General features: G+C 45.5%; 1 protein-coding gene across 1 annotated transcript; it reads right to left on the reverse strand.

Moving 5' to 3' along the window:
* Positions 1 to 9,823: 9,823 nt before the first annotated feature.
* Positions 9,824 to 12,076, reverse strand: LOC123150936 (aquaporin NIP1-1). The gene is made up of 4 exons (XM_044570734.1): positions 11,800 to 12,076; positions 11,023 to 11,442; positions 10,877 to 10,938; positions 9,824 to 10,319 (listed from the first exon to the last, which is right to left on the reverse strand). The coding sequence occupies exons 1-4, from the start codon at positions 11,926 to 11,928 to the stop codon at positions 10,094 to 10,096; spliced, it is 837 nt and encodes a 278-aa protein (XP_044426669.1). The 5' UTR covers positions 11,929 to 12,076; the 3' UTR covers positions 9,824 to 10,093.
* Between the last annotated feature and the right edge of the window lie 339 nt (positions 12,077 to 12,415).

The following is a 12,415-nucleotide window of genomic DNA, read 5'->3' on the forward strand; positions in this document are numbered from 1 at the left end:
TATATCATATTATGATTGTTTTGAGAAAGTGTTGTCATCCGAGATTTATTATTATTGCTCGCTAGTTGATTATGCCATTGATATGAGTAAACATGAGACCTATGCGTTATTGTGAATATGGTTAGTTCATAATCTTTTCTGAAGACTTGAATGTTGGCTTTACATATTTATAACAACAAGAGCAAACGGAGTTTGTAAAAGTTTTTCTTTATCACTTTCTGTTTGTCAACTGAATTGCTTGAGGACAAGAAAAGGTTTAAGCTTGGGGGAGTTGATACATCTCCATCATATCTACTTTTCCAAACACTTTTGCCCTTGTTTTGGACTCTAACTTGCATGATTTGAATGAAACTAACCCGGACAGACGCTGTTTTCAGCAGAATTACCATGGTTGTTATTTATGTGCAGAAACAAAAGTTCTCGGAATGACCTGAAACTTCAGGGAACGTCTATTTGGAAATAATAAAAAATCCTTGCAAAATATGAAGACCAGGGGGACCACACCCTAGCCACGAGGGTGGGGGCACGCCTGCCCCCCCCCCCCAGGGCGCGCCCCCTACCTCGTGGGCCCCCTGGAGCTCCTCCGACCTCAACTCCAACTCTATATATTTGCTTTCAGGGAGAAAAAATCAGAGAGAAGGATTCATCGCGTTTTACGATACAGAGCCGCCGCCAAGACCTAAAACCTCTCGGAAGGGCTGATCTGGAGTCCGTTCGGGGCTCCGGGGAGGGGAATCCGTCGCCATCGTCATCATCAACCATCCTCCATCACCAATTTCATGATGCTCACCGCCGTGCGTGAGTAATTCCATCGTAGGCTTGATGGACGGTGATGGGTTGGATGGGATTTATCATGTAATCGAGTTAGTTTTGTTAGGGTTTGATCCCTAGTATCCACTATGTTCTGAGATTGATGTTGCTATGACTTTGCTATGCTTAATGCTTGTCACTAGGGCCCGAGTGCCATGATTTCAGATCTGAACCTATTATGTTTTCATCAATTTATGAGTGTTTTTGATCCTATCTTGCAAGTCTATAGTCACCTACTATGTGTTATGATACGGCAACCCCGAAGTGATAATAATCGGGACCACTCCTGGTGATGACCGTAGTTTGAGGAGTTCATGTATTCACTATGTGTTAATGCTTTGGTCCGCTACTCTATTAAAAGAAGGCCTTAATATCCCTTAGTTTCCATTAGGACCCACTGCCACGGGAGGGTAGGACAAAAGATGTCATGCAAGTTCTTTTCCATAAGCACGTATGACTATATTCGGAATACATGCCTACATTACATTGATGAATTGGAGCTAGTTCTGTGTCACCCTAGGTTATGAATGTTACATGATGAACCACATCCGGCATAATTCTCTATCACCGATCCATTGCCTACGAGCTCTCCATATATTGTTCTTCGCTTATTTACTTTTCCGTTGCTATTGCTATCATCATTACAAAATACCAAAAACATTACTTTTGCTACCGTTACTTTTGCTATTGTTACCACTACTATCATATTACTTTGCTACTAAATACTTTGCTGCAGATATTAAGTTTCCAGGTGTGGTTGAATTAACAACTCAGCTGCTAATACTTGAGAATATTCTTTGACTCCCCTTGTGTCGAATCAATAAATTTGGGTTGAATACTCTACCCTCGAAAACTATTGCGATCCCCTATACTTGTGGGTTATCATCGTCGCGGTTCTCAGGACGAGCTCAGGGTGATGCAACGGCCGACGTTGAGAGGCGACAGCGGGCGCTATGGCAACGGCGAAGCTCGAGAGGCAGAGAGGTGGCGAGAAGATGGAAAGAAGAAGAAGAAAGGGGAAAGACCAGCCAAGCCTATTTATAAGGGGATAAGTGAACAGACAGGCGCAAAAATCGAGGAAGGCCAAAATAATGATTATCTAGCTAAATTGACGCCTCGATTCTCGGAAGACATTAAAAGATAAAGATCCGTTGAAGATGACATCATAGCAGGCTTTCATGTTTTTAGAAGATGACGTCATGGCGGGTTACAGAGTTTTTACAGAAAGAGGAAGATGGAATTCGTCTAAGTATTGAAGATTGACAAAGAACAAAGTTCAAGTCAACCTGGGCCTAATGTTGGGGATATAGCTACCAGGTATGACCCGCCCAGGAGGGGTCGGGTCAACCCCAATGGCGGGTTATGAGAAGAAGCTGAGTAAACGTTCAAGGTGATAGTTTATTAAGACTTGTAGAAGGCCTAAGCCCAGAGGCGGCTTAAGGCCCAATATTGTAAACCGCCATATGTAAAGAAAGACTTGTAAAGAAAGGCATGTAAAAGAAGTCACCGAGTCGGATACGTTTTACGAGCCGGCCGGGACTCTGTAGGCCGCCAGGCGTCAACCCGTGTATATAAGGGGACGACTCGACGGCGGCTTAGGACAAGAAACAACAGATCGATAGCCAAGCTAGCGGATTCGCTCCTTGTTCATCGAAACCTAGCAATACAACAACAACTGGACTAGGCCTTACCTTCACCATAAGGGGCCGAACCAGTATAAACCTCTCGTGTCCTTTGTCCCGATTAACCCCTTTAAGCTTCCCAGTTGTGATGGCCCTACGACTAAGTCCTTTCGCTAGGACATCTACCGTGACAATTCCACGACAGAAGGTCTGTCGCAAGAGGGGTAATCTTTACACATCCCATGTACTGAATAAGAAAGGGATAAAGAGTCGGCTTGCAATCGCCACTTCACACAATACATAAATAATCCATACATCATCCAAGGTACAAACAAAGGTCCGACTATGGAACCAAAATAAAGAAAGACAACCCCAAATGCTAGATCCCCGATCGTCCCAACTGGGCTCCTCTACTGATCATCCGGAAATGAAACATAGTAACGGCCCGAATCCTCGTCGAACTCCCACTTGAGTTCGTAGCGTCCCCTGCACTGACATCATCGGCACCTGCATCTGTTTGGAAGTATCTGTGAGTCACAAGGACTCAGCAATCTCACACCCGCGAGATCAAGAGTATTTAAGCTTAAGGGTAGGAAAGGGTAGTGAGGTGGAGCTGCAGCAAAGCACTAAGCATATATGATGGCTAACTTACGCAAAAGAGAGCGAGAAGAGAAGCAACACACGGTCGAGAAGCTGATAATGATCAAGAAGTGATCCTGAAGCTACTTACGCTCAAGCATAACACAAGGCCGTGTTCTCTTCCTGGACTCCGCCGAAAAGATACCATCATGGCTACACACGCGGTTATTCATTTTAATTAAGTTAAGTGTCAAGTTCTCTACAACCGGATATTAACAAATTCCCATCTGCCACATAACCGCGGGAACGGCTCTTGAAAGTTTATACCCTACAGGGGTGTCCCAACTTAGCCCATCACAAGTTCTCACGGTCAACGAAGGATATTCCTTCTCCTAGGAAGACCTGATCAGTCTCGGAATCCCGGTTACAAGACATTTCGACAATGGTAAAACAAGACTAGCAAAGCCGCTCGATGTGTCGACAAATCCCGATAGGAGTCGCACGTATCTCGTTCTCAGGGCACACCAGATAGGTCAAGCTATGGGTAAAACCAACCCTCAAGTTGCCCCGAGGTGGCCCCGCAGGTTTCCCGTTTCGGACCAACACTCAGAGGAACACTGGCCTAGGGGGTTTAAACTAAAAATGACCCTTGAGTTTGCAGAACCCAAGGGAAAGGTATATGGTGGTAGGTAGGCAAATGGTAAAACCAAGGTTGGGCCTTGCTGGAGGAGTTTTATTCAAGGCGAACTGTCAAGGGGTTCCCATAACACCCAACCACGTAAGGAGCGCAAAATCAAGGAACATAACACTGGTATGACGGAAACTAGGGCGGCAAGAGTGGAACAAAACACCAGGCATAAGACCGAGCCTTCCACCCTTTACCAAGTATATAGATACATTGAAGTAAATAAGAGATAATAATTATATCCCAACAATATCCATGTTCCAACATGGAACAAACTTCATCTTCACCTGCAACTAGGAACGCTATAAGAGGGGCTGAGCAAAGCGGTGACATAGAAAAACAACGGTTTGCAAGGAAAGGTGGGTTAGAGGCTTGACATGGCAATATGGGAGGCATGATATAGCAAGTGGTAGGTAGCGCGACATAGCAAAAGAGCGAACAACTAGCAAGCAAAGATAGAAGTGATTTCGAGGGTATGGTCATCTTGCCTGCAAAGTTCTCATAGTTGTCGAAAGCTTGATCCTTTTAAGCATACTCAACAAGTTCCTCGATCACGTACTCATCTCCCGGCTCTACCCAAAGCAAGAAAACAGGCAAAAGGACCAACAATCAATCATGGTGAAATGCACAAGCAACATGATGCAATACATGACATGATATGCAAGACATGATATGCAAAGCAAATGCGTGCTCCGGAAGGGAAAGAATGATCTAGGCATCAACTTGGCAAACCAAGTGTGCCTCTGGAAAGATGAGATGATTTCGGTCGAAATCGATATAAAGATCACCGGAAACGGATGCACGGTTTGCAAATGGCAAGCATCACAAGAATGACGCAAAACTGCGATTAACAGCACGATGCCATCTAGAATGCAACAAGAAACTAAGCTACTGCACTCCAACATAACAACAAAGTATATGGCAGTGATGTACACAAGATGCTTGACAAAACATGAACACTGAGCTATAGCTAAATCACACAAGAGCAGGTTCAAACAAGCATGGCAAAAGTGCAAAAGATATCAGCATCACAAACTTAGAGAAATTACTAACATGTCAAAATCAACATCAGGAAGCAATGTTTAGAGCAAGCAAACAACATGCTACAGGAACATATGATAGCAAACCAAGGCACGAAATGAATCTACTAAATGCATAGAACAAAAGTCCCTTGCTGATCATGAGCCAAAAAGGCACAGAAGATACGATGGCACCCATGTAAACATAGCAAGTTTTATTAACAGTTTCAGACTTAGCAGAAAAACAGAGCATGGCATAAACAGAATTATGAAGGCAACTTTGCGAGCTGAAACCACTCATCACAAAGCCTTGCATGAAAAAACAAGCATACCAACAGCAACAAGACATGCTCATGAAGCTAACTATGGCAAGAGAAAGTTCATAGCATGCATGGATCATTAGCAACAACCATGGCAAAATTGATTAACATGTAAACATTCTGCCAGGAACATTTTATAGCAAAAGTAGAGCAAGAACAAGACATGCTAGGGCACTTCATAATTGCAAACAGGGGCATGGATGGATAGAGCATAACCATATGTTCAAAACATCCTTACTAAAGTATCTCAAAACAAGCATGGATATCACTGTAGCATCATGTTTACATGGCATCAAAATAACAGCAGGAAAAGGACTTAGCAAAATCCAAATCCTAAGTCCCTGAAAACAGCAATATCATGAAGCCTAATTTGCATGCTTGTGCTAGTCACCACAAAGATCAAAAAACACAAGACAAGCACCCCTGTAAAGATGGCATGACATAATTCAAAATACATGTAGAGCTCATGCCTATATGAAGCACACATCAAATGTGACAAAATGACAAATCACCATAAATTGATAAGTAACAGCAAGAAACATTTTATAGCACTCTTGCATCAATGATTAAGGCATCAAGATGAACACAAACAAGCATGCCTCAACGGAATGAAATGAAGAGCATCTCACAATGAACATTTTGATATATCATATGCATGAAACGGAGCTACGGTCGTGGAGATATAAGGCGATGAACAGGGGCATAAAAAGTAACAGGGAAAAAAGACTTAGGCGAAATATACCCTCAGAGATCTAGGGTTGACCGTGGCACGGAAAACGAGGTTCACCGGGGTTCGTCGCCGCGGTGGCCGGAGCTCGTCGGGATCTTGCCGGAGAACGCGGGGAGGCAGATCCGGCGAGGGGGCACTCGGATCCGGCCAGAGGAGGCGGCGTGGGGACAACGCGGAAGCCGAGGCGGCGGGGCGGTGGTCGGACGGCGTGGGAGGTGGCGGGCGGTGGACGGACGGCGGCCGAAGGCGAAGAGGACGGCGGCGGCGCTTGGCGCTCTCGGGCGCTCGCGGGCCGCCTGGAGGCGCGGAGCGGTGGGCGCTGACGTGGCAGGCGGCGGTGGGATCTCGTCCGGCGCCGCGCGGACATGTCCGTGGCGGCGGGGAGACTAGCTAGGGTTTCGGGACCCGAATTTTGGACGGGGGTGCACATATTTATAGCTAGGAGGAGGTAGGAGTGTCCAAATGGAGTGTAGTTTTCGCCCACACGATCATGATCCGGCGACGGAGGACATGGAAGTGGTTTAGATGGGTTATTGGGCCGTTTTGGAGGGGTGTTGGGCTGCAACACACAAGAGACCTTCGCGGTTACCCGATTAACCGTTGGAGTATCAAACGGACCCCAAATGGAACGAAATTTGACAGGCGGTCTACCGGTGGTGTACCAAGGCCACTTGACAAATCTCGGCCCATTCCGAGAACATTTAACACCCGCTCATGAAAACAGACAAGAGGGGTGCGCCAGTGCACATAGGAGTATCGGATTGCAAAACGGACAACGGGGAAAATGCTCGGAAGCATGAGACGAACACGTATGCAAATGCGATGCACATGATGACATGATATGAAATGCATGAGATGAACAAAATGCAAAACAAAGACAAAAACCCAACCACGAAGGGAATCTCATAACTTAAAGCCGAGAAAGGCAAGAGTCAGAGTTACAAATATGGCAAGTTACATCCGGGGTGTTACACTCCCTCACGACAAGTGGTAGGAAAAATAAAATTTGTATCGTTGTACTATTGAACGATGAATTGGAAATTAAAGGAGATCAATACTTGGTCAAACATATTGCTGATTTCTATAAAGAGTTGTTTGGACCTCCCGATGTAACTTCTACCGGGTCTGATGGCCTGGAATGCAATCAGTTATCTGGTGAGGATAGAGGTTTACTTACTAGGGAATTTAGTTTGTAGATTAAGGGGGCCGTGTTTGGCATGAAACACAATAAAGTTGATGGGATTGATGGTTTTCCCATTTAATTCTATCAGAAATTCTCGAAAGATATAAAATATGAGTTAAAAGAATATTTTGATGCTTTTCATTAAGGTGAGTTGGATGTAGAGAGATTGAATGATGGAGTGATTTCTCTCATTATGAAGGTGCGGGATGCTGATGTTATTTAGATTTAGACCTATCTGCCTGCTTAATGTGAGTTATAAAATATTGACCAATATATTAGTAGAGCTAGGACTTATTATTGATGGTCTGATTGCTAATACTCAAACTGCTTTTATAAAGGATAGATTTATCATGGAAAGGGTGGTCCTCTTGCATGAGACTTTTCATGAAATTCAATCTAAGAATAAGTTTGGGGTTCTTTTGAAGATTGATTTTTAGAAGGCTTATGAAAAGGTGAAATGGCCATTATGGTGTCAGATGATGGAGGAAAAATGGTTTGGTTATTTGTGGTGTGCCTAGATTATGAAGCTGGTTAGGGGAGGAAGGGTTGCAGTCAAGGTGAATGATCATATTGGCCCTTACTTCCCAACTTTCAAAGGAGTTAGATAGGAGGATCCTCTATCCCCCTATCTTTTCAATATAATTGTTGATGGGATAGCATTGATGATAAAGAAGGCCCAATAGCAGGGTTTGCTTTCTGGTCTTCTGCCTAATTTGGTAGATGGGGGATTGCCTCTGCTTCAGTATGCCAATGATACAATCTTCTTGTTGGAGTTTAATCTTGTAAATGCCAGAAATCTCAGGTTTATTGTTCATGCTTCTGAACAAGTTGTTGGTTTGAAGATCAATTTTCACAAGAGTAAATCTTTTTGGCTTGGGGAGGCTTTTGAGAGAGAAGCTAATTAGTGTGAAATTTTTACTTGCAAAGCTTAGAAGCTATTTATGAAATACCTTAGGATGCCCGTGGATGCAAAAAATCTTAGTAATGCACAATGGGATCTAGTGGATAAGAAAGTGTGCAAAAAATGGTTGGCTGGAAAGGTGATCTCCTGTCAGTTGGTAACATAGTGATTTTTGTGAATTCCTGCTTGAGCGGGATTCCTTTGTTTATTATTTCCTTCTCGGAAGAACCTAGAGGAGTGCTCAAAAGCTTGGATACCAGTAGGGCTAGGATGGTTTGGCACGAAGCCGGTGATAAGAAAAATATCACCTCATAAATTAATCTACTGTTTGCATGCCCAAGAGTTGTGGTGGTCTTGGTGTTTTGGATCTAGATGCCAAGAATCAGTGTTTATTGATCAAATGACTTTGGAAACTAGGGAACACTAATGGTTTGTGGCAAGAGGTGTTGACAAAGAGCTAAAACCCTTTTATGGGAAGATAGATGGCTTGGGGACAAATTCTTAGCCGAATTTTCCCAGGCTTTGTAATCTGACCTTTACTAAATTGGCTACTGTCCATTTTGTGAAGAATAATAGTTTTGATGCTTTGAAATTTAGGAGAATGTTGCATGATGATACTGCCGTTCAGTGGGAAGGTTTGGAAAGTTCGGTAAATGAGAAGGTTATGAGTAATTGTCAAGATAAAATGGTTTGTCCTTTGTATTGCAAGAACAAGTTTGTTGTCAGGCAGCTATACTTACATATGTAAGCTGGCAGACTGGTTGGATACAGATCTATCTGGAAATTAAAAAAATCCACATAAGATCAAGGTGTTTCTTTCGCTAATGCTTAGAAATAGCATTATAATCAAAGATAACCCCTTGAAGAGGGGTTGGACAGGAAATGAGCAATGGCGTTTCTTTGGCTCTAAAGAAAGTATTGAGCGGTTATTTTTTTAATGTGCTCTAGTCAAATTGGTCTGGCAAGTGGTGATTTGTCCTTTTGATATTCCAAAAGGCCCAGCTAAGCTCAATGATATGGTGGGACATTGGGTCAAAACTTTTCCCAAAGATCAAAGAAAGCTTGTGTGGTGTGGAGGGGTCACCATTTGCTGGACCATTTGGAAGACTAGGAACCATGCATGTTTTGAAAGAGAATTTCCCGATGATCCCACTATTGTGGTATATAACGTGTACTATTATCTAAATGCTTGGAGTATCTTGCAGAAAAGCCAAGACAGAGAAATAATTAAGCAAGAGGTGGCTCTAATCAAGAAGGTGCTTGAACAAATCTATGCCAAAAGCCATAGATGGAATCCTATGAGTAGAAGAATTGGAGTAGGATGACATCTTATGTTTTTTGTCTGTTGGGACATTTTGGCGCCCCCTTGTGCTGATTTTGTGTGATCATGTCTTTCTTCTTTCGTTTTGGTGTAAAGTTTGCTGGGCTTAGTCCCTGTCGTTCCTAGAACACCGGACATCTTTCTTTTGTGCTTGAAAAAAATTGTTGCGGTTCCTCCAATGGAAATCAACGAGGAGGCTCATTGTTTCAATTTTGTTTTCCAAGAATTGCCATGTTGCAAATGAGAATTTGTCACGCATGTCTTCAGGAGCTTGCCATGTTGCATCAAAAGAACTGCCATACTTCACATAGAAATTGCATGACGCTAATATAGGGGGAAAAAGTTTCCTCACCAAGGTTGTTCCCTCAGGTAGCGTCAAATGAGCGAACGATTGTGTCATGTGCAGATGTTTCCTCCCAATGGTCTTTCCAGCAAATGCGCTGAGATTCCTATCGAATGCGCCACAAGGCGTTCACGCAAAAACGGCTTAGAACTAACGTAAGTTCTATAGCATTTGGAAGAAAGAAAAGTGCATTCATTCACCCGCTAAAACAACAACCGCACGGAATTAATTAAGCTACTACCATTAATCCCATGCACGGATGTCTCCATCGCCACCCACCCCCTTGACAAACACTCGCGCCACAGGCGAATTCCACCACATCACATGGTTCCAAAACACAACTTTTTCCACATATACATACTCTCGCAGGTTCAGTTAGGCCAAGACCACTAGAGGAGTAGAGTAGCCCACTCGATACGCCACGGATACATGGCCACGATGACGACGATTACATAGCCTTGTACTCCCTCCGTTCCAAAATGGATGACCCAAGTTTGTACTAAAGTTAGTACAAAGTTGAGTCATCTATTCTGGAACGGAGGGAGTAGTAGTAATACAACGTTGCTAGTGATAAGGAAAATCAGACGGAGACGGAGTTCATCCTACTCATGCTCCTGAGGAAGGAGGTGCTCTTGGTGAGCTCGCGCAGGGGCTTGTTGGTGAAGCGGATGAGGTTGTACGCCCACGCCCCGGCCACGGCTCCGGCCACCGGCCCCACCACGTACACCCAGATCGACCTGTACTCACTCCCGATCAGCGCCGGCCCCACCGTCCTCGCCGGGTTCATCGACGCCCCCGACACCGGCCTGCCAAAACAATTCAACAAGAAGCTCACAAACATTTTCTTCTAGAGTACCTAAGCTTCAAACATGCATGCATGCAGGGTCAGTACGTGTATTTATGTTCACATTCATGGCTCCAATGCGCTGGTCTAGCCCACACCAACCGTGGCAGGGCCAGCGGACAGCCATCAACACCGCCCACGACTCGCTCACATGACCCTCTTTTATGGCTCCATCAAAACGCTCTCAAAGGACAGCCGCATCTACTACCCAATTTCCTTTCTTTTTGACTGATGAAACACGATACACTAGTGTTTTCAGTTGCCACTATCTTTTTGACTGAAACACGACACTAGGATTTTCAGTTACTGGTATCTTTTTTTACTGAAACACGATAGCGTAAGTCCAACGTCCCAATGCAAATATTCTTGTTCTGCTGACTATGAAAATTCTACATGGACTTATGCGGCTGTAATATAGTATGTGCTCGTAATGATGGACGTGCAAATGTGTGTGTATGTATGAGGGTCTGCATCTGTGTTAAAAAACAACAACGAAGGTAAGTATAATTATGTACGTACCCAGCTATCAGCACATTAAGCAGGATGGTTGCACCCACGGCCAGCCCTGCCAGCTCCCCGATCTGCAAGCAACGGTTTTCTCAACTCGTTAGCGAATTATACGCGAGTTTTGTTGTTAATTCGGCGACCGAGATAGATCTGCTTACGGCTCTGTTGTCGGTGGAGACGCCGGAGATGACGAACATGAGGTAAAAGGTGATGATGAACTCGAGGACGAGCGACTGCACGTCGGACCCGGTGGGGAGCGTGCCGGGGAAGTGCTCGTGGCGCCCGCCGAACATGAGCCTCAGCGTGCCGCTGGCCAGCGTGGCCCCGAGCATCTGCGCCAGCACGTACGCCGGCACCTGCCTCCACGGGAAGCGGCGCACGGTGGCGAACGCGAAGGTGACGGCCGGGTTGAAGTGCGCGCCGGAGATGTGGCCGACGGAGTACACCATCACCATCACGGTGAGGCCCCACACGATGGCCACGCCGGGGAACGTGATCTGCCCCTTGCTCTTGTTGATGGTCACCGCGCCGCACCCCGCGAAGATCAGGAAGTAGGTCCCGAAAATCTCGGCGATGATCTGGACGTACGTACAATGAATCAATAATCCACACGCAATTAACTTTCACGCAACAACATTTTCCTCCCTATCTATTCTACATCATGGATCTCCTAGCAGTCACTGTTCATGGCGGCATGCGACATGCCATTTGGTGGGTGGCTAATGGCTTGGTGTGACAACAAATTCCTCTACGAATTTGCCATTTTTGCACCCCCGGGCCTTACTCCCAGCCAGGGCATTATCCCCCAATTACCAGAAGTTTGTGCGGGCATGCAAAGATAACCGTCTAAAGATCGAAGAGAGATCTGCATGCCATTAAAGGGAGAGATGCGGATTCATGAACCCTAGAAGCGATCTTAAGGGCGCAGGGCTCACCTTCTGGACGAAGGGGAGAGAGATGGCGAGGCCGCAGCCCTGGTCATAGTCGTCCTTCCTCCCTTCCTCCATGGCGCGCGGCTCCTGAGATCCTCCATTCGTCTGGGAGTTATCGCCTCCTCCTGCCATTCCCCCTCCTCGAGCGCCCAGATGTGCGGCGGAAACACAGGAGTAGACCCGAGAGAAGTAAGGAAAGTGATGAGTAGTGACAGATGTGCACAGGGCAAGCAAGGGCTGGGATGAGATGATGACCCGGGCGCCTATTTATCGGCACCCCTATCCCTTTCCATGCCGTTTGGATTGACCGGGCCAACCTCTGCTTTGGTTAGTTGGTTGGTGCAATGTTACAGACTTACAGTGCGATGATATTCTCTCTTCCAGAAGGTGTAGTATGCTTGACGCATTTCACACGACACGGGTGAAAAAATGGTGAGAGATGAGAAGAAGAGCGCATCTCCATTGGCTGCGTGTTCACAAGAGTGCACACGGCCAGTACGTGCATTTATGTCCACATTGATGGCGGTGCGCTGGTCTACACCAACCCCAACCGTGGCAGCGAACACTCATCAACACCGCCGAGGACTCGCTCATCACATGACCGGCCCTCTTTTATGGC

Source organism: Triticum aestivum, chromosome 7A, assembly GCF_018294505.1.
Source record: "Triticum aestivum cultivar Chinese Spring chromosome 7A, IWGSC CS RefSeq v2.1, whole genome shotgun sequence".
Lineage (NCBI taxonomy): Eukaryota > Viridiplantae > Streptophyta > Magnoliopsida > Poales > Poaceae > Triticum > Triticum aestivum.

Bases quoted from the DNA above. Each gene is read 5' to 3' on its own strand.
- LOC123150936 (XM_044570734.1), bottom strand. From the start codon at position 11,928: ATGGCAGGAGGAGGCGATAACTCCCAGACGAATGGAGGATCTCAGGAG. The intron at 11,443-11,799 runs GTGAGCCCTGCG...ACGTACGTCCAG, and splicing joins CTCTCCCCTTCGTCCAGAAG to ATCATCGCCGAGATTTTCGG. The intron at 10,939-11,022 runs GTAAGCAGATCT...CGTTGCTTGCAG, and splicing joins TCTCCACCGACAACAGAGCC to ATCGGGGAGCTGGCAGGGCT.